Below are 23,191 nucleotides of genomic sequence, written 5' to 3'. Positions count from 1 at the left end.
ATTTAAAAAATCCTGACTCCATACAGTGGATCCCCCAGAGATTTTAGAGCACTTACAAAGTGAAATTGTGGAATTAACCAGAGAAAGGAAAATGAAACATTCTCTTAAAATAGCATCTATTCCTGGGAACAGGGAAATGGCTAGTGGAGCTGCCTTTTCAAAAAGGAATTGAAGGAGGTTACTGGAAATGATCACCAGCTTGCTTAAGATCCGTCCCAGGAAAAACGGTGGAAAATATGACCGAAGAAAGCGAAGAGGAGAAGGGCTTCGTAGTGGTGGTGGTGGTGGTGGTGGTGGTATCAGCCACATCCCAAGCAGACCAGATCAGAAACTCAACTTCAAGGAAGGCCGGAATGATGCTTCATTGAGATGGGCTATAACAAAAGTCTTCAAACTTGGCAACTTTAAGACTTTTGGACTCCAGCAGAACTGGTTGGAGAGTTCTGGGAGTTGAAGTCCACAAGTCTTAAAAGTTGTCACGTTTGGGGACCCCTGGGCTATAAGAACACTGCCTTCCAAGTGTTATTCTGCTGTTCCTTCCTCCTCCTTGGGGCCGAGTGAACGAGGGAGGCATTTGCCTGAGCTGCTTCCAATGGTTACCTGGCTTCCCAGCTCTTGAAGAACGGAGTCAGGTTAAGGCTAAGGATGCTGCTCTGCCCCTTCTCCCTTCCTCCAAGGGCTCCCTCACCAACTCTCACGGCTGCGGTCCTTCTCTGAAATGGGGCCGTCTCCGCTGGGAGCGGCAAGGTCCTCCTGGCCTGCCTCTGGAACGGTCTGCTGCCAACACACAGCTGGCCCCAAGATTGTTGGCCTTCAGGAGGAGGAGGAGGAAGAGCCTTGAGGGAGGAGGAGGAGGAGGAGGAGGAGGATGGGCATCCTTGCCAGGGCCCGTTTGAAGGCCCTCCTGCTTCTTCTTGCCCTGATTTTAACTGTCATTGTTTGTGCTCTTCTTATTTTCTTGTTTGCTTACTGTGTTCCAGCCAGAGTCACAGTTGGTCAGCAACCCGAGTCTCTTAAATAAATACAAATCTTCCAACCCACAAAACCCAGGTGCTCCTTCCAAAAAAACTCCCACTAATGATCTCTTACAAATAACCAGATATCAAAAGGATTGCATTCCGAACGGTTCCTCCTTTCCCATTTATTTATTTTAGCATTTTACCATGGACACGTACGTAAATTATTCGGCTTGGGGAACATGATGTACTTGAAGGGGGTATGGAAATTATGCTTTCAGACGATGTTCGGGTTTCCTGCAACTGAAAACAAAGAGAGATATAAATTTTCTTACACATTTATTCTAGAAGAACATTTTAAAAGCCTCTTGCGTACGGATAAAATTTGCCCTAAAATAAGCAGGTAAAGGCTTAATTACTTCAAAACTGGAATTTTTGTAACCAACTGGTTTTATAATCAACTATTTTTAGCTATAGCCACATGAGGACAATAAGAATTTCACTCCTTCACTTCCCCATTTCAATTTTGTTTCTATTTCTCAAGCACGGGACCATACAGAAAGCAGAGGAGGAGGAGGGCTGGATGGCTGGACCTACGGAAGCCAGAAATCAAAAGACATTTGAAAATGTTCTACCTCCTGATGGGAGCCTTCCAGGCCAAATGCTCCCCATCTTGTAGCAACATCCCAAGGACATTCAGGGGTCTCTTTGGATTCTCTCCCTTCCCCTGACCCTTTTCATCGACCACCTTTCCAGGCGCAAACATTTTCGCCTGTTCACCACCTGCCCTCCTGGCAAAGTCCCCACGTGTCACTTCCTATTTGCGGACATTTGCTGATTCTCAGCTCTAAGAGCCCCTCGAATTGACCCAAAGGTGCTTTTCCAAACTGGACCTCTTTTTTTGTTTTGTTTCCTTTGAAAGCGTTTCCCTTCTCATCCATGAAGCTTCTCCAATTCAGAAGTGATGAGAAGAGAAACGCTTTCAAAGAGAAAGAAAAGACAAGGAAGTCCAGGAGCCTTTTGGAAAAAAGCTTCTGTGGGTCAACCGTGACTCTGCCCAGACAAGAGTCCCTGGAACTCTTCCCCTGTGGGAGTCTCCTCTTCTCCTTTCCAACTCATCCATTTTATTCAAAGGGAGAAACTGGAGACCATCAAAACTTCTGCCTATAAATAAACTGGGTTAATCGGAAAAGATGCTAGCCGGCTACTCATAAGTTTTTGGCTAGGCACGAGAGCTACCAGGGCTCCCCTCTCAGTGACTGTCTCCAAACCCATCCAAGGAGCAATTTTCTCATAATTATCTCACTTGCATAGTTGCACAACTTCCTTTTATTAGTTGGATGCGGTTTTGGAAATCAGACATCCCCCCCCCCTCCCCGGGGGGAGAGACCAGACAGGAAAGGAGGAGATGAGCTAATTCTACTTCATGGTTAAGGGCAGAGTGACAGAATCTTGGAAGTCTGGAAGAACAGGCTTCCTATCACCATTTTCAACTCTCTGATGCATTAAGGCAGGTCCTTCCTAAATTTCTTCCTTCGACTTTTAATGTAAGCCTCCCCCCCTCCTCATGTTTGATTGTTTCCTAGGCAGCCAATCTTTCTCTTGTCCTCCAAGCTCATCACCCTTACAAAATGTCCTCATCCTTCATTTTCTTCTCTAAATCTACATTTAGCCTTTCTCTTACTGGACCAGCACTCAGCCCATCTATTCTGGCACTAAGAAAGAAAACACCCCCCATCCGACCCGTTTCCTTTAGGCAAAGGTTCCCCTCGTACATCTGTGCTAGTCGTTCCCGACTCTAGGGGGCGGTGCTCATCTCCGTTTCAAAGCCCAAGAGCCAATGCTATCTAAAGACGTCCCCATGGTCATGTGGCCAGCATGACTCAACGCCGAAGGCGCATGGAGCACTGTTTCCTCCTCACCAAAGGTGGCTCCTATTTTTCTACTTGCATTTTTTAACGTGCTTTCGAACTGCTAGGTTGGCAGAAGCTGGGACAAGTCACAGGAGCTCACTCCGATACGCGGCACTAGGGACTCAAACCGCCAAAGTGCCGACCTTTCTGATCGACAAGCTGAGGGTCTTAGCCACCGTGTCCCTTATTCCTCCCCTTTCCTTTATTCCTCCCCAACTCCTCCGGTGTTCTCTGAGCGTAAGGGTTGCAGAGTCCTTCCCCTGGAGTGCGGAGGGAACGAGGATTCTGCAGTATCCTTCCCCTGCCACGCCCACCACCCACACCCACAGAACCGGTAGTAGAAAAATGTTTAATTTCACCCCTGGGCTGGAGGCTGCTAAGCGCTCTGAAAAGACGCCCAGCAGGATGGAAAACAAAGTCAAGGCTTTCGTGGACATTTTTACCTTGGCCTTCTCTTCAACTCTGGCTGCCTGTCGACAAGCTGGGTGCCAAATAGACGACCCTGAAAAGGGAACGAGAATTTCAGTCCTCGTTTTCCCCCTTCAATGTTCTGCATGCAGATGACTTATTGGAAGGTTGCGCCCAGCCACCTATGAAAGGGGGGAGCCCCCTTCGGTCCCCAGCTTCTTCCCAGAGGGAACCCCGGGGTGCCATCTTTGCAAAGCTCCCCACAGCTTTTCTCTGGCGGGGTGGGGGCTCCCCTCCCACTCCTGGCTGGGCCTTAACCTTTCGGCTCTCACACAGATGCCGCCCTCTAGCTGGGCAGCCAGGAATTAAGTGAGGATTGCTCCATTTATCTGGAGTCAGGGCGAAGGGGCTAAACCACGGTCAGAGGGACGGGTGTGACGTGTGTCTCCATGGGCGAGTTAATTATTGGCACGATTCTAAGAATGTGGGACAGTGTTTTGGCCCTTTGGACGTCTCTGCAACTGAAAACACAAAAGCTATTCGGGCGTTAGCAAGCAAGCAGCAGCAGCTTTATAGACATGGACATGGGTCAACTCGTTGTGGGCATCTCATCTTGCCACGGCTAACTTACGGTGGTGAGCTGGCAATGAAAAGTTGGGAGGCAATGAGTAGTTGCCAAGTTTGGGGAGCCCCTGTCCTAGACCCTTAAGAGAAATGCAGAATATACATACATTTTTTTGGGGGGGGGGAATGATAGTTGTTTATCCAATTATATTTTTACTCTATTTCCCTTACTCCGGGTGAATTATCCAAGCGGACATTCTGGCTGGCATTGCATATTAAACAGAAAACTTGCAACCTGGCCGCTCCTCATACTTAAGATGCTCTCAGAGCCAGCTGTTGCAGTATAGAAGGCAGCTGTTCAGGCCACCCCAGAAATGTACACCTTCTTTTTGCTACTGGAATTGTTGAAAAACAGCTGCTGATTTCTCAAGGGTGCTTTTTTCAAAGGGCAACTGGACTTTTTTTTTTTTCCTTGAGGAAGAAGACGTTTCACTTCTTAAGCAAGAAGCTTCATCAGTTCTGAAGCTTCATCAGTCAGAACTGGTGAAGCTTCTTGGATGAGGACTGAAATCTCTTCTTCCTCAAGGAAAAATCATAATTGCCTTTCGAAAAAAGCACCTTTGAGACAACTGTGGCCTGGATAATTGAGAATATCCTCCATAGACATTAAGCCTCCCATTTCAAAAAGAAATAACTCTTAATTCTTAACAGGATATCTCAAGGTTGGAATATTTGGATTGGAGACACAGGCCCACCACAAATGCCAGTAATTCACAGGCTGTCTGGTTTACCTTGAAGATACATCTCTTCTCCTTCAGCAAACATCTGATTGCACTTATCACAGGAGGCACAGGTTGGGTGGTAATGCTTTTCTCCAGCCTGGGGTGGGGATGGGGAGTAGTGAACGAGAACATTATCAGGGAGGGCACAATCACTTCCCCTCCCCTGAAATGCCAGGCCAGTTGCATTAAAGAACTATCGTATTTTTCAGACTCTAAGACGCACAGGAGTATAAGACGCACCAGGATTTTGAAGAGTTATATTTTTAAAAAAAAGTTTTTGCACTCTGCATGCCTCATTTTTTGTGAAAAACGGGGCATGCAGAGAGTATGAGAGGCCTGCAGAGTGCTCCTGGGGCTGGTGGTGGGGGTAAAAATGAGCAAAAAGTGGCCCTTTTTTGCCCGTTTTTTCCCAAAATAAAAAAGGGCATGCATGTGCTTTGGGAGGCTTATAGAGTGCTTCTTGGAGCTGGGGGGGGGAGGGCAAAAACAGGCAAAAATGGCCCCCTTTTCACTTGCTTTTGCTTCCCCCAGCTCCCAGGAACATTTTGCAAGCCCCCCAAACCCTCTGCACGTCCATTTTTGCAAAGGGGGAGACAGGGTTTTGGTAAGCCAAAAATGCTGTATTCAGTGTCTAAGATGCACCCAGATTTTCACCCTCTTTTTTGGGAGAAAAAGGTGCGGCTTATACTCCGAAAAATACGGTAACTCACAAGGAATACGTAAAACTGCTCCAACATGGCTTCAGGAAAGAGGCAGCTTAAAATACGTTAAAAGATTTAAAATTATCCCGGATAACTTCACAGCAGAGATACAGTCACCACCTTGCTTTACCAAAGAAAATAAAAAGGCTGTAACAGGCCCCCCACCCCATGTTCCTCCCTGCTTTCAGTTCCCTGGGAGGACTTAATAAATTATCTATGATCTCCTGGAGCAGGTGCTTCTGGCCAATCCCTTTTTCTTCAACATACCCAGTTCCTTCCATCGGTTGCTATATAACTCTTCTGCCAGTGAATCATCTTTTGGCTTTAAATAGCAGGCTGGATTTAGCCTGCAGGGGTTTGCTGTGGCTGAAACACACCCCCCCCACCGCTGCCCTACCAGGGGAGAAAAACCCACCCGAAGCCTCAAAGTCACTTCCTCCCATAGGAGCAGCGAGTAGCAAATGAAATCACACCATCACGGTTGGGGCATTTTTCTTTCCAAGGGAGAGGAAGGGGGTGGGGCAGAGAGCCCCCTGCCATGAGTGGACGCCACTGGGTTGGACGTTTCAGGATCCGACTCGCCCCCAATTCTCTCATCCAAAACAGAGGGGGGGGGGTTGTTGTTGTTAAAGTTCTACCCTGGACTTTAAAAAGTGAGAAAAATGGGGTGGGGGTGGAAGACAATGGACGGAGTCTCAGGCCAGGGAAGTCCCATCCCCTGGGCCCATCTTCTTTGGCTCGCCTTTTTGGGGATCCTGGAAAAATTTGGGAAACAAAAAGCTACCCTCACCACCACCCAGACGATATGGTAAACAGGAAGATAGTCGAATGTGCTGAGATGGACAGGATGACCATGGAGTTAAAAGAAAGAGAAGAGTCGGTCTATTATAACATTTGGAGTAGCCTCTACAAGTGGCTAGAGAATAGAAGCCGAAACGAGAAATAACAGTTTTGAAAACTATCAAATATACTATGAAGAAAAATGTATATATGTAATTCTGCTTATATGTTCCAAACTACTATACTATAACATAATTACCATGTTTCCCCGAAAATACATGACATGTCCTCATAATACAGCCATTCCACATTTTTCTGGAGGGCAAAAATATAAGCCCACCCCCCGCATATAAGCCCCCTGGACAACCCCCCACCTCCAGCCAGGCAGAGCGCCGCTCACCAACCTAGCAGCTGGCCCACAACCATAGAGCATGTGCACAGAGTGGCCACTGCCAAAAAACTCGGTTTGGAAGCCACGGAAAAAGCCAGGCTGGGATGGCGGCGGCGGCGGCAGCGGAGGTGCCCTGGCTCCGTAATGAGAGCTGGGCCAGGGCATCCTGAGGCTGGGAGGCGGGTGAGCAAGAGCAGAACAGCCGCTCATGCAACCCCCCTCTCCAGCCATGCAGAGCGCCATTCACTGGCATTTGGAAGGCGCCAAGCCGCGGGAGCCAGGTAGCGGCAAACAGGCGCTCACGCGACTTGGCGATACCCCTAGGTCAGTGAATGGCGCTGTTCCCGGCTGCAAAGGGGGTTTGCCGGGTGGCTGCTCGTGAGCGTGGTGGCTTCATGGCTGTTGTGTTGAGCTGCTGCGACAGCACAACAATCCAGCCGTTCTCCCCTGAGGCTCTTTGCCCAGCTCTTTGGGAGCCCCCTCGCAAGAGAGCAGCCGCCCGGCAACCCCAAAACAATAAACCCTCTCCCCCCATAATAAAGCCCAAGCCATATTTTGTAGGTAAAAAGAAAATAAGACCCTGTCGTATTTTAGGGGAAACACGGTATCACATTATCATTAGAATTATTAAAAACTAAAAGAAGGCAATAATTGAATAGTAAACCTCAAAAGCAGAATATATATGGTGACATGAAAAGCTGTAAAAGTATATCATATTGTTATGTTGTTTGTGTTTTTATCTGTTTTCTATTTGTGTTTGTATTTGCTTTTTCTTGTGCTTTTTAAACTTGAAAATGTCTAATAAAAACTGTAATTTTTTTAAAAAAAAACAGAAATCCCGCAGTGTCCAAGAAGCAGATCTGACTGGAGAAGGAAGAGCAAAAGAACTTCCCAAATGAAGAGGTCTTCCTTGAGAAACTCTTATTTTTAAATTATATTGAGCAAAACCTCAGATACTATAATGGAACGTGGCCTGGGTTTTCAGGAGGGAGGGGCTGCTTTCCAGAGGCCGTGAAGCTTGGAAAGTTTGGGTGGCAGAAAGAGCATTAAGGAGGCTCCTCCCCAGCTCCTCCCTCAGACCTCATATCTGTAGTTCTGCAGACAGTTGCTTCACTCTGGCAAGACTCTGTCTATAGGTGAAGAAGAAGAAGAAGAAGGGAAACGACTCCAAAGTTAACTCCCTGTGTTGTTCTTGCCACCTGCCAGGTACCTCACGAGCCAAACTCTGCTGCTTTTCCCCTGTTGTGCCTTCCTTCCAGCCTTGCCTTACCTCCAAAACTCTCCCAGTGATAAACTTCCCACAACGGTCACACTGGATCCCAAACGTAGTATGATAGTCTCTTTCGCAATATGGAACGCCATCCCTGCAGGGAAGAAAAGACACCCTGCCTCAGAGCCAGCTCTCAGGGCAGGCTGACCGCTGGGGGGAAAGTTAGAAGAAGAACCAAACACGGTCCTTCGGGAGCGAATCCGTCCAATGGCAACACAAGACGATTCCAAACTTAACTGGTAACTTGGAAAACCAAACAATTCCTGGCTTTTACATATCCACCTCCTTTCACACCGCAATTCCATTTTGCCTTTGATCCGCCATCACGGTGGAGGCAGGCGATTCCCAAGTAGGCTGGGCTTCCCCTTCGCACAAGGACTTTCTGATGGGGGCAATTTAATTTTCCAAATGAGTCCTAAACTTTCTGCCCTCTGATTCCACCCGCAGGACAGACTGATTGCCCCGGCCCCTCCTTTCCCTACTCCAGTTCCCATCTTCCACCAAAGGGTGAGAGACCCCCCTCCCTGCTCTTTGGCCCAGAGGCTACAGGTCGCCCAGCCTCTGTCTTCCACCCACTTCCCAGAACAGGGAGCGTCCTGGGAGGCCAGGCGGTGAAGCCGTCCTACGGGGTGCCGTGTCTGTACCCAAGCCAACTCACGGTCACGCAGCACTTCGGGAGACCGGTTCCACAAACTCCCGCCTACCACTCTGGGCTCCCCACAGGGCGGCCGAAGGGGGCCTCCGACTTACTTGCTGATATACTCCCCAGTGAGAAGCTTCCCACAAATCTTGCACTTAAAGCAGGCCAGGTGCCAGTGCTTGCCCAAGGCCACCAAGGACTGGCCGTTCTTGATTTCGGAGCCACAGTTCCCGCAATCTGCAAAGAAGAAGAGAAACCCTCGGAAGCTGCACCTGCGCCCCCCCCCCCGGTCCGGCCTTTGGGGGTCGGCCAAGACCGGCCAGGACAGCCCCACACAGCTGGACAACAGGTGGCCTTCGGCTTACGAGCACAGCTGGGACTGGAATTCCAGTCACCTAGTAATGCAGTCGTGAAATGAATCCAGTTCTCCAACCTTCAACCATGGCTGTGAAGTGAATCATCACGGCCGTTACACTAATCACGTGGCCGTTGAGTGAATCATATGGTCATTAAGCAAATCCAGCTTTCCCAATTGACATTGCTTGTTGGAAACTTGCCGGGAAGGTTGCCAATCATGATCAGGCGACTGCATGGAAGCTGCAACTCGTCTGTAGCCTTGGAGACTGGCCGTAAATCACTTTTCCGGGGGCCATTGTAACTTTGATTCCTCATTAAACGAGAGGTCATAAAGCTGATCACCGCTCTGGTCAACCAGGGCTCTGCTCAAGGATTGGCTAAGCCATTTCATAAGAAAAAGGGTCGGGGGGTGGGAGGGGAAGTGCGCGTTGTCTAAAATCCCCGTTGCTGAACCTGCCCTCCTGGCCGTGTAGCTGCTGAGGCAGCAGACAAGAGCGCAGGGGCTGACTGAACCACAAGGGGGTGGGGGAGGGGGCTGCTAAGGAGGAGGCCTGTGGCCCGTGCCTCGTGGACCTCTCTCTCGAGGGGGGTAGCCTCCCTGGGCAGTTTGGGAGTCCCGGGGCTGCAGCCGTGAGCAGCCCCACCCTCGCTCTGAACGGGGCACAGGAGCCTCTGGTAAACAACCAGGATCCCAGCCTATTTCAACCTGAACCCAGTTATCTGGTGAAGGACCTGGACGCCCTGGGCGGCCTCCATCGGCAGCCCCACGCCCCGCGCATTGCAGGCGGCCACCCCAACGCTGAAAAATTAAGCCTGCACATCGCTTCCTTGACGTCCAAGCAAAGGCTGCAGATGAGGAAAACGTTCAGGGAGGATATTTTCCTTCGGCTGCTAAAAATAGCCGCTTGGCCATAGATCTCGAAAGCCGCGACTTACTTCGGAGGACGGGAAAACTGGCCCCAGCCGGGGGCAGAAAACATTTCTGGCAGACGCACTCCTTGCCATTGAAAGTCACACGGTCCCCAGGAGGAAACGGCTGCCTGCAGGAGGAGGCAGAAGCAGCATCACTATATGCCCCCCCGCCCCCCCAATCCTCTTCAGGAGCTTCTCCCTCCAACCTTTCCCCCCCTCCCACCCATGGAAATCCTCTGCAGGAAGGATCGTTTTCCTCCCCAAACTGAAGGGCTGAAGGTTTTGCACAACCACATCAGCTGGACTGAGAAAGCTATAAACGGTCCTTCTTAAGAGTCTGAACGCTTTCTCCAGGACTCTTCCTTCCCCGGAAGAGAAATGGCACAAGAAATCTCTCTCCCCCCCCCCCCTCAATAAATAGCCTGGAGGGAGGACGGGCACCATCGGTCACAGATGGGGGAGCAGAGCTTCTCCTCCTCCCCCTTTGAGATTCGGGGGGGTTCTGATCTGTCCTGAAAGGCTGCAACCAAGAGGGCAAATTTTCAGAGGAGAAAAGGGGGGGGGGAAAGGGGGGTAGCATCTCAAAAGCTGACAAAGCAGAGCAGAAAAAAGGCTTTCGGCCAAAGATCTGCGAGACTTTCGGTTTTGCAATCTGGGTCAAGCAAGGCTTGAGAGGCTTCATGATTTCACTAATAGACGAGGGCCAGCATTCTCCCCTCCCTCTCTTGCATCCTCACCCTCTTTTTCTCCTGGCCACTGGATGGGATTGAGCCCTCTATGTTTGTTTGTTTTGTTTTGCTTTATTGGATTTATATGCACAGGACCTAGTTACATGCAGGATCGCATCCTGCCCCATACATCCCTACGACCAATCCGCTCACACAGAGAGGGACTTCTTCGGGTGCCGTCCGCTAAACAGTGTCGGGGGGCGACACCCAGGAGCAGAGCCTTCTCTGTGATGGGCCCAGCCCTGTGGAATGACCTCCCCCGTGACATCAGGATTATTTCCGATCTCCGATCCTTCCGTGTACAGCTGAAGACCCACCTCTTTCAATTATCTGGCCTGGCTCAACCGTAAATTTTTTCCTTATTCCTCCTGACAGTTGTTTTAAATTTTAAATTTTTAAATTGTGTTATTGTAAATGGGGTATTTTAATGGTGATTTTTAATTGTCTAAATGTGATGTAATTTGTTACCTCCTCCGTGCATGTATGTCTCTGTATATGAGTATGTTTATGTGTCTGTACATGTTTTATGTTTTATATGTTCCACTGTACGCCGCCCCGAGTCCTGTCTGGAAAGGGAGAGGCTAATAAATTTAAATTTATTATTTATTATATGCCGCCCTTCTCCCAAAGGACTCAGGGTGGCGTACAGCATTAAAAAACACATATTACAAAACTTAAAAGAAAATTAGAAACAATCCAAGAAACAAACCCAATTAATGTAACACTAACATTTAAAAAATGAGATAAATTTAACAGGCCAGGCCGGCTTGCTGGAAAAGCCAACTTTTTAGGGCGCGTCGGAAGGACCGGAGGTCAGGGATTATGCGAAGCTCCGGGGGCAGCTCATTCCAGAGGGAAGGCGCTCCCACAGAGAAGGCTCTCCCCCTGGGGGTCACCAGCCGACACTGCCTGGCCGAGGGCACCCTGAGGAGGCCAACTCTGTGGGATCGCACTGGACGGTGGGAGGCTACTGGTGGCAGTAGGTGGTCTCGCAGGTACCCTGGGCCTAAGCCATGGAGCGCTTTAAAGGTCATAATTAATACCTTGGTTCTTGAAAATTTGTCAGAGAGGCCGGACTGCCTCTTCTCCTTCTAGAGGGAGGGGTCCCTCTGGGATTACAGGGACAAACACTTTTGGGTGGGTGGGGGCTGCGGGGTGTGTGTGTGTGTGGAGGCTCACAGCACTTGGGAGCTGAGTTGAGCCCCTGGACGAGGGTTTCTGGCCGCCAGGTTTTCCATCAGCAGAGAGTCCCAACTGAAGGAAAGCCAGTTCTTGGATGGAGGCCCAGGTTCTTCTCAGATGCCCTGGACACTGTTTGGAAGCAGCCCCAGGGTCTCTTTTGTTGGGAACTGCCCACGGCTCCCCATCAACCCTCGTCTTCGGGAGGAAGATGCCACCCAAGGACTCACCTGCAGAGGACACACACGAAGCAGTTTGGGTGGTAGGTCTTCCCCAGGGCAGAGACCACCTCGCCCTCAATGAACTCATCACAGCTGAAGCAGCGAGTGCCGTAGAGCCGCTGGTAGTCCGACGTGCAGACGTAATCCCCTTGTCGGACAAAGAAGCCCCCCTGGGCCAAGTCACAGCCGCACGCTGCAAACAAAACAGAGTGAGGGGGGTGGGTTAAGCAGGCGGCCTCCGTCTCTTGGGCCCAGCGCCATGCTAGGGTATGTGAGCCACGGAGGGACGGGCTGCATCTCTGACCGTTTCCTCCTGCGCCTCCTGCAGGATGATCTGGGAACCAAAGCACGGGAGGCTCCACCGAGGGCACAAGGACCTCTGACCTTGTTGGAAGAGGTTGGGACTAGAAGGCCTCCAAGGTCCCATCCGACTCCGCATTCTGCTATGTTGCAAATTAGACGGACTAGGCCAGGGGTGTCAAACTCAATTTCATTGAGGGCCGCATCAGGGCTGTGGTTGACCTCGGGGGGGCCAGGCAGGGGTGGGTTCCGGCTGCTGCTACTGCCGGTTCACTCAGGGATGTGCTGCGCGCACGCATGCACAATACTAAAAAAATGCTTTTGCGCATGCGCAGAAGCAGAAAACAAGATGGCGGCGCTAGTTGGGGGGCGAGGCAGGCCAAGTTACTACCTATTCGGCCAAACCTGGCCAAACCAGTAGGTACCCACCTCTGGGGCCGGGTGTGCGTGGCCGACTGGATGTGTGTGGCCAGCTTGGCGCCACTCCCCAAACGTCTGGCATGTTTCCTCTTTGCATTGGGTAGAGTGGGCGAAGCGATGTGGGATGTCCCTCTACATTTTCCAGGATGGCCCCGCAGGCTGGATCCAACCACATCGTGGTCCTGGAGTTTGACACCCCTGGCCTAGACCTTGGTATCTGAACGGGGATCTTTTAAAATATTCATATTTCACTCTGATTTTAATTTAGGCGAAATGTTAATACACATTGTAAGTCAATGTATGTTATGCCACACACCACATAAACAAGTAAGTTTCAATCCCCACAGCTGAGCACCAGGGACCTTCTCAGGACCTCATGCATTCCTCCAAGCAACAGATGCAGCCTTGGGCTCTTGCAACAGAAACTCTACACGTACGACACCACGATGTGTACGCAAAAGGGGTGGGGTTTGCATTGGGACAGCACAGTGCTGCTTTCCTCATGGGTGCCACACCCAAGAGACTCCTTTGCCCAGCCCTGCTGGGGTCCTCAGGCTGAGCGAGCCTCAAGGCAGCCTCTTGCCTTAACTAGGCTTTGAGGACCACCAGGGTCAGACCAACCTCCAGGGAACGCATGGATGAGATGCTCCAACTGACCCAGGAACCCCAAGGACTTCAGCTACCTCAGGTGGAAGAGATCTTGTTGTGGCCCGCCAGCGGCCTACAGAGCTGACAGCAGAGTGAGGACAGAGTGAGGAGGTTGGGGAGGAACTTGGGCCAGTCCTGGAGTCTGGGGAAGGCTCTGATGAGGGCTGTGTCGGAGGCAGATAACTGGCAGAGCCGTCTGCCAGTTATCAGCTGCCTTCAGAGTCAGACATCATTGAGGCAGAGGAACAGCTGGAGCCTGTTCCCAGTGAGCGCATGAGCAGAGTGGCCAGACGAAGGGAACAGCTAAAGAACTGGGGTCGACTTGGGAGTAAGGCCACAGGTGGAGGATGAATGGCCCCTCCCATTGGGAATAAAAGAAGAGTGAAAGGAGAGTGGAGTTTGCAGGAGACAATTAGTTCATTCCTGAAAGATATCAGCCTGGCCACTCTCCAAGCCCGATAAAGGTTGGTAATTGTGAGCTATCTTGAAAGACTTTGCTGGAGAGGAATTCCCTGTCAATGAAATAAAAGGGGTTTATCGGGACCAGGACTTGGCTTCGTGCTGCTGAGGAAGCCTCATTCAGAACAGATCTCGCCTGTGGCCCCCTAGGTGCTGAGCTGAGGCTGGTGGTCATGGGGTCACTCACTCACAAGCGCTCCTTCTCCCCACTGAAGGGCCAGAGGTCTCAGGGACCAACCCGTCCTGAGTCCCGAGACACAAATTTGGGCTGTTTGAAGAGCTGCATCCGTTTTTATGAATGGAGGCCTGGCCTCCCCCTGCAAAAGGGCCGCAGCTCCTCTCCTGAAGGCGCCTGCGTCCCAGCTGAAGCCAACGGCCTGCACTGCATTTCAACCGGGTGGGGGAGGGGGGCTGATAAGCTCTTCTGTTCTAAAGGGCCCCCACCCCAGGCATCCATACCGAGCTGGAGCCTGTAAGGGGCACCAGGGCTTTGCAGCCCAGCCTCTGCCAAGGCACAGCTGCCACTTTGGAGGCGGCGTCTCTGCAACGCCCCTCCGGGCTGGCATTGGGACAGCCGAGAGAAGCCGGTCACACTCCTGCCAGCTTTCATCCTCCAGCAACTGTTCCCAGCCAACCCCGGGAGCCTCCCTCTCTCGCCCTGCGGCGGATTCCCCTGCCAGCTCTCCAGGATGACATTCAGTTCTCTGGAAGGACCCTATTTATAGGCCTGCCTATAAACTCAGCCCCCCCACCCCCACCCCCCAAGCGATGGCCTTGTCCTTACGGTGAAGTTAACCCTTAACCCTGCAATGTCCTCCCTTGGCCACAACCCCTGAAGACGCCACGCATCTTCTGACCGGCCCACAGAATTCGCTTTCCTTTCTGGTCCGATTCTTCCCTCCCTGGAAGGGCCCTAGGCCCTCCTTCCCCCCCAGGCCCACCTCGGCTTCCCATCTAAGGGCCCACCTCCTTACAGAGGTCGCCCAGAGAGGGTTGCTCTTCCCCTCACGGGCCAATAGGCCCCACCCAGGTGAAGAAGAAAACCCGAGATCTGTTCCCGGACATCACCCTTGGGTGTCCCAGGCTTTTGGGAGGGCCCAAGAGAGGAAATGGGGAGATGCTGTTTCTAGGGAAAAGGATGCCCCCCACCCCAAAGTCAAGATAACAGCTCAACCCCCTTGCCTGGAGCCCTGACCCCCCTTTTTACAGGTGATGCATGCAGGAATCAGTGTCACAGCCAGCCTCTGGACTTTTGCCACCCATGCCACTGGCCAGCAATGGGCCTCCAGGTACTATACTGGTTTTTATTTCTGAACAGAGGTTTGGATTTGTATTACACCCAGAGCTGAAACTTAATTGGGGGAAATATAATTCGCACATGGGAAAATAGGACACTTAAATTAAATGGGATGTGACTGTGCCAATTAATTTTGATGACCCACCCTAATTTAACTGTCCTCTTTTCCTAGGTGCAAATCTCTGCAAAGCTTGCAGAAGGGCCAATTTTTGGGAGCAACATCTGGCCATAAACCGTGGCAAAATGGCAAAAAAAAAAAAAAAGCCCAGCGTTCATTTCCCTGCTACATAGACAGGTTACGGCACGTACCTTTGCAAATGAAACACTTAATGTGAAAATACTTCTTCTGCACTCTTAGCACTTCTCCTTTGCACGGGCTCCCACAGTTGTGGCAAAGGATGGCGGCTCCAGAGGATGCCTCCAGGTGGCTGTGCACAGCCTGTCGCTGGGAAGCTGCCGGAAAGGGAAACAGCCTTTACCAAAGGGTCGAAGAGAAGGTGGCTTCCCCATCCCTGCTTTCACCCTTCTGCAGAAAGGACCCGACCGACTCCGACTCTGCTCAGGTTAGGACGGGGGTCTCCAACCTGTGGACGTCAACTCCCAGGATTCCCCAGCAAGGGAAGGACCAGCAAGGGAAGGAGAATAATGGTTGAGGAGAATTCAGGAAGTATAGACCACTCGCTGACCACTAAACACCTGGGAGGCTCCTCAGGTAAATCATAAAAAGATCCATGAAAACAAAGGAGAGATACTCTTGTCTGAAATTTTCAGAGATGGGATTGAGAGGAATGTGAACAGAGTTCATTTCCCACAGTACTTTTTTCTTTAACTCAATCCTATTTTTTTGTGTCCCTGTAACCCCTTTTTGTTGGGGTGGGGTCGGGGGGAACTGAATGGAGCTGAACGTTTACTGGCCGGATGCCCTCCTTGACGCCTACGTGGAGCTCTCGACAGATATTTTTTCTTTGCGCCCTGATAAGAGAAACATCTGTTGCTGCCTGGGATTGAACTCTCAACCTCCCGAGCCGGAGGCGAGCATCTTCCCCTCTAGGCCGCCACATCACTCTAATTATCATCAGATAATTACCTTAATGAAATTAAGATCAACAATAGTTTTCAGTTCCTACAGGGTGTGTAAAATAAGGCATTTTATACGGAATAAGAAAAACCAACACTACTTTTTTTAAAAAATAAAGTTTTTATTGTTTTTTTAAATACAAATAACATTTATGAACAAAGCGTTGTCCAGGATTTCTCCTTTTACATCCTCTTTTATACACAATCCATTTTACATCATAATTCTATTTCCAATTCCAACTTTATTATTCTCTTCTCATATTTTCCTTCTTAAACTTATTTTCTTCATTATATAAACAATATCATTAATTGCCCCTTCAAAGTTATACCAAATCATAATTTCATGATTCCTCTTTTCATCTACTTTACCCTAATGAAACCATCTAGCCATTTTCATCTTTAGTTCCTTTTTCTTCTATTCTTGTTCTTCAATTGAGCCCTCTTTTTTTACTCTCTTCTCTTCCATTTCCTGGTCCAAGTGCTCCATCCAAATTTCTAGCTTATCCTTGCCCTCCAAAGTTCCACACACATTTTTAAACATCTCAAATATTTCATTACACATCCATGATACCAATTTGCCAAATGAAGAGTTTTTTCATCACAGTTCTGTTTCCATTTCCAGCCCAATGTATTCTCTTTCCATTAGAAAAACCAACATGACTGAAGTGACTAGGAAGGAATTCTAGCAGTGGCTACGTATCGAAGCAAACTTAATAAAATTAAGATTTCAAGCTTTGTGCTCCTTTCTCGTCTGCTCTTGTGAGATGATGGGGCCAGGAGTCCTTCTCTTTTGGGGAAGAGGGACAGGGTCTACCTGTCCCCTATTTTTATGATGGTTCAGGTATTGGGTTGTTTGCTCGAGAACCTGCTCACACACACCTGCTAAGTTGCCTTCTTATCCAAGCCGGATCCGGAAGGGCAGCCTGGTTGATGCTTCAGCTGCGTCTCTCTTACCCATCCAGGCCTTAATCGGATTTCTCTCCTCCCTGGCTGCAAATGTTGTGGATTTGGACCCAGCAGGAGTCCGGAGAGAGGATGTCCTCCCAGGCTGAAATAATGCCGGTAATTATGCAGCAGAAAGTCACTTTAAAGAGAGTAAAAATGTCTTGGAGACCTAGCCTGCATTTCAGTGAAGGCTAGCAGACGTTCCTTATGCTGGACTTGAGGAAAAGTTCCACTCTTCAAGAAATATGCAGACCAGGAAAAATTAACTTCTAACTAGGCTACTAGAGGAAGGGAGGCAGGCCAGGGAGAGGGGACCATGCAGGAGACAGATGAGTGGAGGAGCCCTTGGCTCTCACACAAACGGAGACCTTCAGATACGCAACAATAGGCCAGCTGAAAGACACACGGATGGATGGATGGATGGATGGAGGCAGGTGCTTCCCTTGATTTATCTCCCAGCAGTGACCTCAGTGGCTGAAGCGGAGGAGGAGATGCCATTCCCCCCCCCCCCCCGCACACACGTGTTCTCGTCCTCTTGACCATCACCTGGAGCTGATCTCGGGCTCAGAGCATCGGCTGCCAAAGGCTTTTAGGAGCCAGTCCTGCTAGCTTTTGTAGATCCAGAACTGGGTCTGCTTGGCGCCAGTGCGCTCCTCCCTTCAGAGTCATCAATCCATCCTCTCCGTGAGGACTGAATGCCACCTTTGTCTCCCCTAAAAGGAGCACAGGCTTGAGTTCAGTCACTCCAAAGCCACAAATCAGGAATAGGCTGGCAGCTTCTTTCCCAACTTTTATTTTAAAAAGGCGGAAGCGTTTTATTTTGCCTGGCCTTGTAGTGGTTTATAAATCCCTCTTCGTAACTTCCCGGACAAAACCTTTTCAGCCACGGTTGCCTGCTGATTGCAGACACTGACGTCCACCTGTAGAAAATCCTCAGCTCAGTCCGAGTCCAGGTGGCCGGGATGGTTCGGGTAGCCGCTGGCCTGGCAGATTCAACTTCAACTCCAATTCATCCTCCAGGGGTTAAGGCCTCTGCCCGGTCTCTTGGCTGCAGTCCAATCTTTGTTGGGCCGGCCCTTGTTTTTCTCGTTTGGTTCTCCTGGTTGTGACCATCTCTGGCCTAGTCTGTGGTGACACCTACCTCCAGGAGCTCCCCAACTCTGTGGTCCTCTAGTTCCTGCTCCAAGCTTCCCTGTTCAGTTTTGGAAATCTGGCCTTGACAAGGATGGGGACTGGGTCAGCCACCAGGCACTCCAACCTGTTTCGATTGAGGAGGTAACTTCTTTCCTGACCTCTCTGGGCCTCCAAAATCCCCAAAGGCTTTTCACCTGGACGCCTTTGTCCAGAAGCCCTCCAATCCCTTCGCTGCTTTGGTCATCGTCACAGTAAGGACAGCATGTCAGTTATGTGCTCAGCCTCGAGGCCCAAGTGGGTTGGGTGAAGGGAATTGCCTCCTTGCAAGGTGGGTGACTATGGATTTTCTTAGCTGCCTTTAATTTTTTTCATATGAATCTGTTTTTATTTGTATAATTAAATAATTGGTCTCCTGCCCAGAGTTGTCATTAGGATGAGCAGCTAAATGAAGGGATTAAAAGATGTTGAGACTCTGGAAAGAGTGCAGAGAAGAGCAACAAAGATGATGAGGGGACAGGAGGCTGAAACATATGAAGAACGGTTGCTGGAACTGGGTATGTCAAGTTTAATGAAAAGAAGGAACAGGGAAGACATGATAGCAGTGCTCCAATATCTCAGGGGGCTGCCCCAAAGAAGAGGGAGTCAAGCTATTCTCCAAAGCACCTGAGGGCAGGAGAAGAAGCAACGGGTGGAAACTAATCAAGGAGTAGAACTAGCCTAGAACTGAGGAGGAATTTCCTGACAGTGAGAACAATTAATCAGTGGAACAACTGGCCTCCAGAAGTTGTGAATGCTCCAACAATGGAGGTTTTTAAGAAAAGTTTGAACCATTTGTCTGAAATGCTACAGGGTTTCCTGCCTGAGCAGGGGGTTGGACTAGAAGACCTCCAAGGCCCCTTCCAACTCTTTATACTGTTATTCTGTTAAATAAATGAATGAATCAATAAAACAAACCATGACAATATCTTCCTGTAATTCCTCCAAGGTTTTTGTGTCCAGATCTTCAACTTCCATGCCTCTGGCTCCCACTGGCATTTCCACAAAGAGCAGCAGGGACGGTTTCATCAGAGTCCTCGCCATTTCTATCCATCGGCCAGTTCTCAGGCCTCATAATGTTGGACATCTGCCCTGGGCATCCTCCTCTGGAAGACCAGCCTTTGCCTTTCTTCCGGCAGGGAGATCCTCGATTGGCCAAGCTCTGGTCTTTGGTTGCTTCTTTCACCTTCACCCATCTCCCTGGATCTTACCTCCATTAACCCGGCCCAGTGCTTGCGGTTTCTGCCATTGTCTGCACTGCAAAACTGATCTGGAGCAGGGTGGCGGGGAACTGCAGAGGGAGCATCGAACTGCTGGGATGAGATCCTGGGGCTTTCCTCTCCGCTGGCTCTGCTCTCCTCACTCGCTGTTTCATCCTTGGAGTGGAGGCCCCCCGTGTGCCCCTGCGCCAGTTGCAGATCCAGTCATGGCACCTTCTCCCATTCAAGGGACACGAGGCAGAGCATGTGAAGATGCTTCCAGGATTCCTAGGAGCAAAAGTCTCCGGCCCTCTTCCCCTGTCCAGAGTGACCTGCTCTGGTCCACGCAAGAGTCCAGGCGGCTGTGTACAAATCCCCCCACTCACTTGCCCTGCCTCGGAGGACAAATGGCTTCTCTGTTGCTCAAATACATTATGAGCTCACCCTAAAAGATTCTGACCTATTCCCCCCCCTCCTTAATTTACTCTTGCCTGACACCTTTTCAGGTGTTTGAAGAGGGCTGTCATAGCCCCCCCTCCGCCGGTCTTCTCCAGACTAAAGAAGACCCTCCCTTCAGGGATTCCCCTCTTCCAGGTCTCCCTGATGCCCCTACCCCCACCCCCACCCCCAAGTGTTCCTGCTTCTCTGAATCCTTTGAGATTCCGGTGCTCAGGACGGATCCCAACCCAATCCAAACAGAGGGGACCTTTCCCCATTTGGCATCATTTCCTAGGCACCCTGAATCTGCGGCCGTTTTTCACGGCCCTGTCAGACAAATGAATCTTCTTCAGCTTCCTGTCCACTATAATTGAAATCTCTCTCTGCTGAGCCCCTCCTGCTCCTGGGGGCCCCCCTCAGCTGCAGCCCAGCCCGGCCCATGGCAGCCGGTCCCAAGAGGGGCCCCAGGGAGGAGGGAGGGACGGAGGGAGCCGCTCTGCCCTCTCGGGGCCCCCAAACCTAGAAGGCAGAGCCGGGCCTTGGAGAGGGGGGGGGGAGCCTTCCAGGGGATGAAGGAGGCCTCCATTTCCATCCTCCCAGCTCCCTTCATGTTGTCCCTCATTCCCGGCCAGGGAGAGCTGCGGCCCCGCCTGCCTTCGGGCTGCCATCAGCAGATTCACCGGCATTCACGGGTCTGAATTCGCTGCAGCCGAGCCACCCGCAGAGGCATCGGGGCTCCAGGTGAGGCTCCGCACAAACACGGCTGCCCAGGCCGAGGACCGCTCCATCCTGAGGGATGCCGGGAGTTGTAGTCCGAGGGCCGCTCGAGGGCCACAGCCCTCCTCTCCCCGCCACCGCAGAGGGACCCCCGTGGCCAGAGCGCCCGACTGCCAGGCTGACCTCCCGGCCGGAGAGATGCGCTGCGCCGCTGCGCCCAAGGGAACCGCAAAGGGAGCCGCCAATTGCGGCGGGGTGGGGGGGGGTGGACAGCCGGGCTCCTCATCGCTGCGGCACCTGCTCCCCGCAACGCCCCGCCGGGGAGCTGCGGCCGAGGCGGCCGGACAGACTCGGCTCCTCGCGGATCCTCCCGAGCCCAGCCCTGGAGGCGTGCGGCGAGCGGGGCGCACCTGGGGCTGCCCAGGGGAAGGCGGGGCGGGCAGGACGCCGGGGGAGACCCCTCCGGCCGCCGCCTCGCAGCGCCCCAGCCGCCTGCTCTGCCTGAGGGGCCGCGGACTCCGGCGCCCGCCCTCCCGGACCCCGCCGCTGCCCAGGCCGCCCTGCCCTGCTTTCCCCCGGACCCAGGAGGGGCGCGGGGGCCGCCCAGCCCGCCTTCCCGGAGGGCCGGCGCAGGAGCCGCAGTCGGACGTGGCCGCCCGCGCCTACCTGCCGTGGCCGAGCTCATCCTGGGCGTCTTGGGCCGCGGCGGGGCTGCCCCTTGCGCCGGCCGGCGGGGCGCACATCCCCCGGCACCTGTTGCGCGGCGGCGGCGGCGGCTCCTCTGCGGAGCTCCTGCGGGCTCCCGCCTCCTCCCTGCGGCTGGCCAGCCGGGCGCGCCGCGGCGCTTGTGCGCGGCTGCGGCTGCTGCTCCTCCGCGCTGTCGATCTCCGGCGCAGAAGGTGGGGCGAGCGAGCGGCGGGCAGGGGAGTCGGCGTCAGCAGCCAGCCGCCGTCACGCTCCGCCGGGCACCGGCGCCTCTGCGGAGCCTCTGGGCTGGGCGCCAGCTGGACCCGCCGCAGCCGAGAGACGCGGCGCAGGGACCCGGCCGTCCCCCTCCCCGCTCAATGCCCCCCCCTCCTCCCGCAGCGCCTGCCTGGCGGGGAAGGTCCGGGGCCGGCGGGGGCGCTGCCTCGGTCTGGGAGGGGGGCACACTGCGATGCCCCCAGCCCCGCCCCCGCACAAAAAGGGGGTAGCTGGACGGGGCGGGTGGGGGGCGCGGGGGCTCTGCAGGGATGGGGGGGAGTCCCATTGCGCGGACTTGGAGGGGCTGCTGCGCCTCTCTTGAGGGGCGGCCAGGAGGGCGCCACGATCCGGGCTGGGAGCGGAGGCGGCTTCCGGGAGGCTCTTCCCGGGCTCAGCTGAAGATCGCGGACGGGCAGCACCCGAGAGCGGCCCCGCCAACCGCCCCCGCCCTTCCCTCAGCCGCCCAGGGTCTCCAGGCAGCTCCGGCCCTCGTGGGAGACCCCCTCCCGCGGGAAGGGTCGCGTCTCCCCATCCACAAAAGGAGGCTGGGAAGAGGCGCGGATCCCTCTGTGGAGGAGAAAAGGCCCCCGCCGCCTGGGCAGAGGGCTCTCCCCAGCTGGGCTTTAATGGCCTCTTCAGGGCCCGAACCCGGAGGGCTCCCAGGACAACGGCCGCCCCAGCGTCGTGGGGCTTCCCCCCTCCTGGCGTCTGTGGCTCCGGCGCCTGGGCCCTTTTATTTGGCTTAGTCCTGGTTGACGATTAGTATTTTCTTTTATGCAAATAATACAGAAACTAATCAAAATGGAAGAGAACTGCAGGTTTTAATAACAGTGATAACTATCACAACAATAAAAGATGTTTTTATTCTTTTTTCAATAATTTATATAATAGTCCTTGACTTGCAGCTGCTCACTCAGCGACCATTTGAAGTAGTGACGTTACTATGTTACGTCCCCCAGATACGTTACCACATTTTGAGAGTGTGGCACCTGGGCTGGGATTTTTTCAGCAAAAGCGGCCTATAACGAACCCTTGGTTCGCTTAATGACTGAGGCATTTTGCTTAACGACTATGGCGGTTTCTTTACAACCGCCTCAAAAAAGGTGGTAAAACGGGATTGATGGCTGATTCAATTTATGACCGTCACGCATCAATACGACCAATGTACTTATACTCCATTACGTTCACAATCCAAGGACTGCTCAAAGTTGCAGAATGGAATTCTATGCAGTCCTGCTGTGCTTCACCCAGGATTTCAACTTCCCAAATTCTAGGAACTGAAGTCCAGAGTCTGAAAGTCACCGAGGTTGAGAAACTTTCCTATATAAATGCAAAAAACCAGTCTAATGAAAGTGGAATCCGTCCCAATTCAAAGGCCAGATAAAAATCAAATTGAAACATACCCAACCATTTCAACAGACGAGAGAGATTCCTTAGAAGCACTTATTGGAGGAGAAAAAAAGAGAGAACTGTTTCCCCGTTTGTTAAACAAACGCTGCTCCTCTTCCTTTGACTCTTCTTCGTGGAGCACTTGCAGGTCTAAAGGGCAGCAAGTCCCTCCTTGGGGAATGATTCACGGGCTTCATTTTCTGGCCTTTGAAGTCCAGAGTCACAAGGGCCCCTCAAAGCCTCCCCCCTCCCATTTTTACATACCCCATAAAAATTTCAGCCTTGTGAGATTCATGGGGAGCCTGTGTCCCCGCACCCACCCTGACAGGTTCCTAGAGGCAATGTCATTATGTTCTTTAAATGAATT

The 23,191-nt window shown here is 52.1% G+C and overlaps 1 protein-coding gene across 7 annotated transcripts in view; it reads right to left on the bottom strand.

The window, feature by feature from the left end:
- The window catches only part of ABLIM2 (actin binding LIM protein family member 2), a 43,702-nt gene extending 22,319 nt beyond the window's left edge, over positions 1-21,383 (bottom strand). For 4 of the 7 annotated variants that reach the window (XM_081959061.1, XM_081959062.1, XM_081959063.1 and 1 more), the window contains exons 1-9: positions 21,139-21,381; positions 15,236-15,379; positions 11,812-11,995; positions 9,699-9,802; positions 8,516-8,642; positions 7,766-7,859; positions 4,633-4,720; positions 3,313-3,371; positions 1,176-1,259 (exon numbers count right to left, since the gene is read on the bottom strand). In XM_081959061.1, coding sequence (XP_081815187.1) covers positions 1,176-1,259; positions 3,313-3,371; positions 4,633-4,720; positions 7,766-7,859; positions 8,516-8,642; positions 9,699-9,802; positions 11,812-11,995; positions 15,236-15,379; positions 21,139-21,157 — 903 coding nt within the window. In that variant the 5' untranslated portion in view covers positions 21,158-21,381. Of the gene's footprint in view, positions 1-1,175; positions 1,260-3,312; positions 3,372-4,632; positions 4,721-7,765; positions 7,860-8,515; positions 8,643-9,698; positions 9,803-11,811; positions 11,996-15,235; positions 15,380-21,138 lie in introns of all 7 variants that reach the window. The other 3 variants (XM_081959058.1, XM_081959059.1, XM_081959060.1) reach the window with 1 other exon arrangement.
- Positions 21,384-23,191: the final 1,808 nt, after the last annotated feature.

Source organism: Natrix helvetica (assembly GCF_964273705.1).
Source record: "Natrix helvetica genome assembly, chromosome: 7".
NCBI lineage: Eukaryota > Metazoa > Chordata > Lepidosauria > Squamata > Natricidae > Natrix > Natrix helvetica.
The sequence above is the reverse complement of the archived record's forward strand: the minus strand, read 5'-3'. Positions and strand labels throughout refer to the sequence as shown.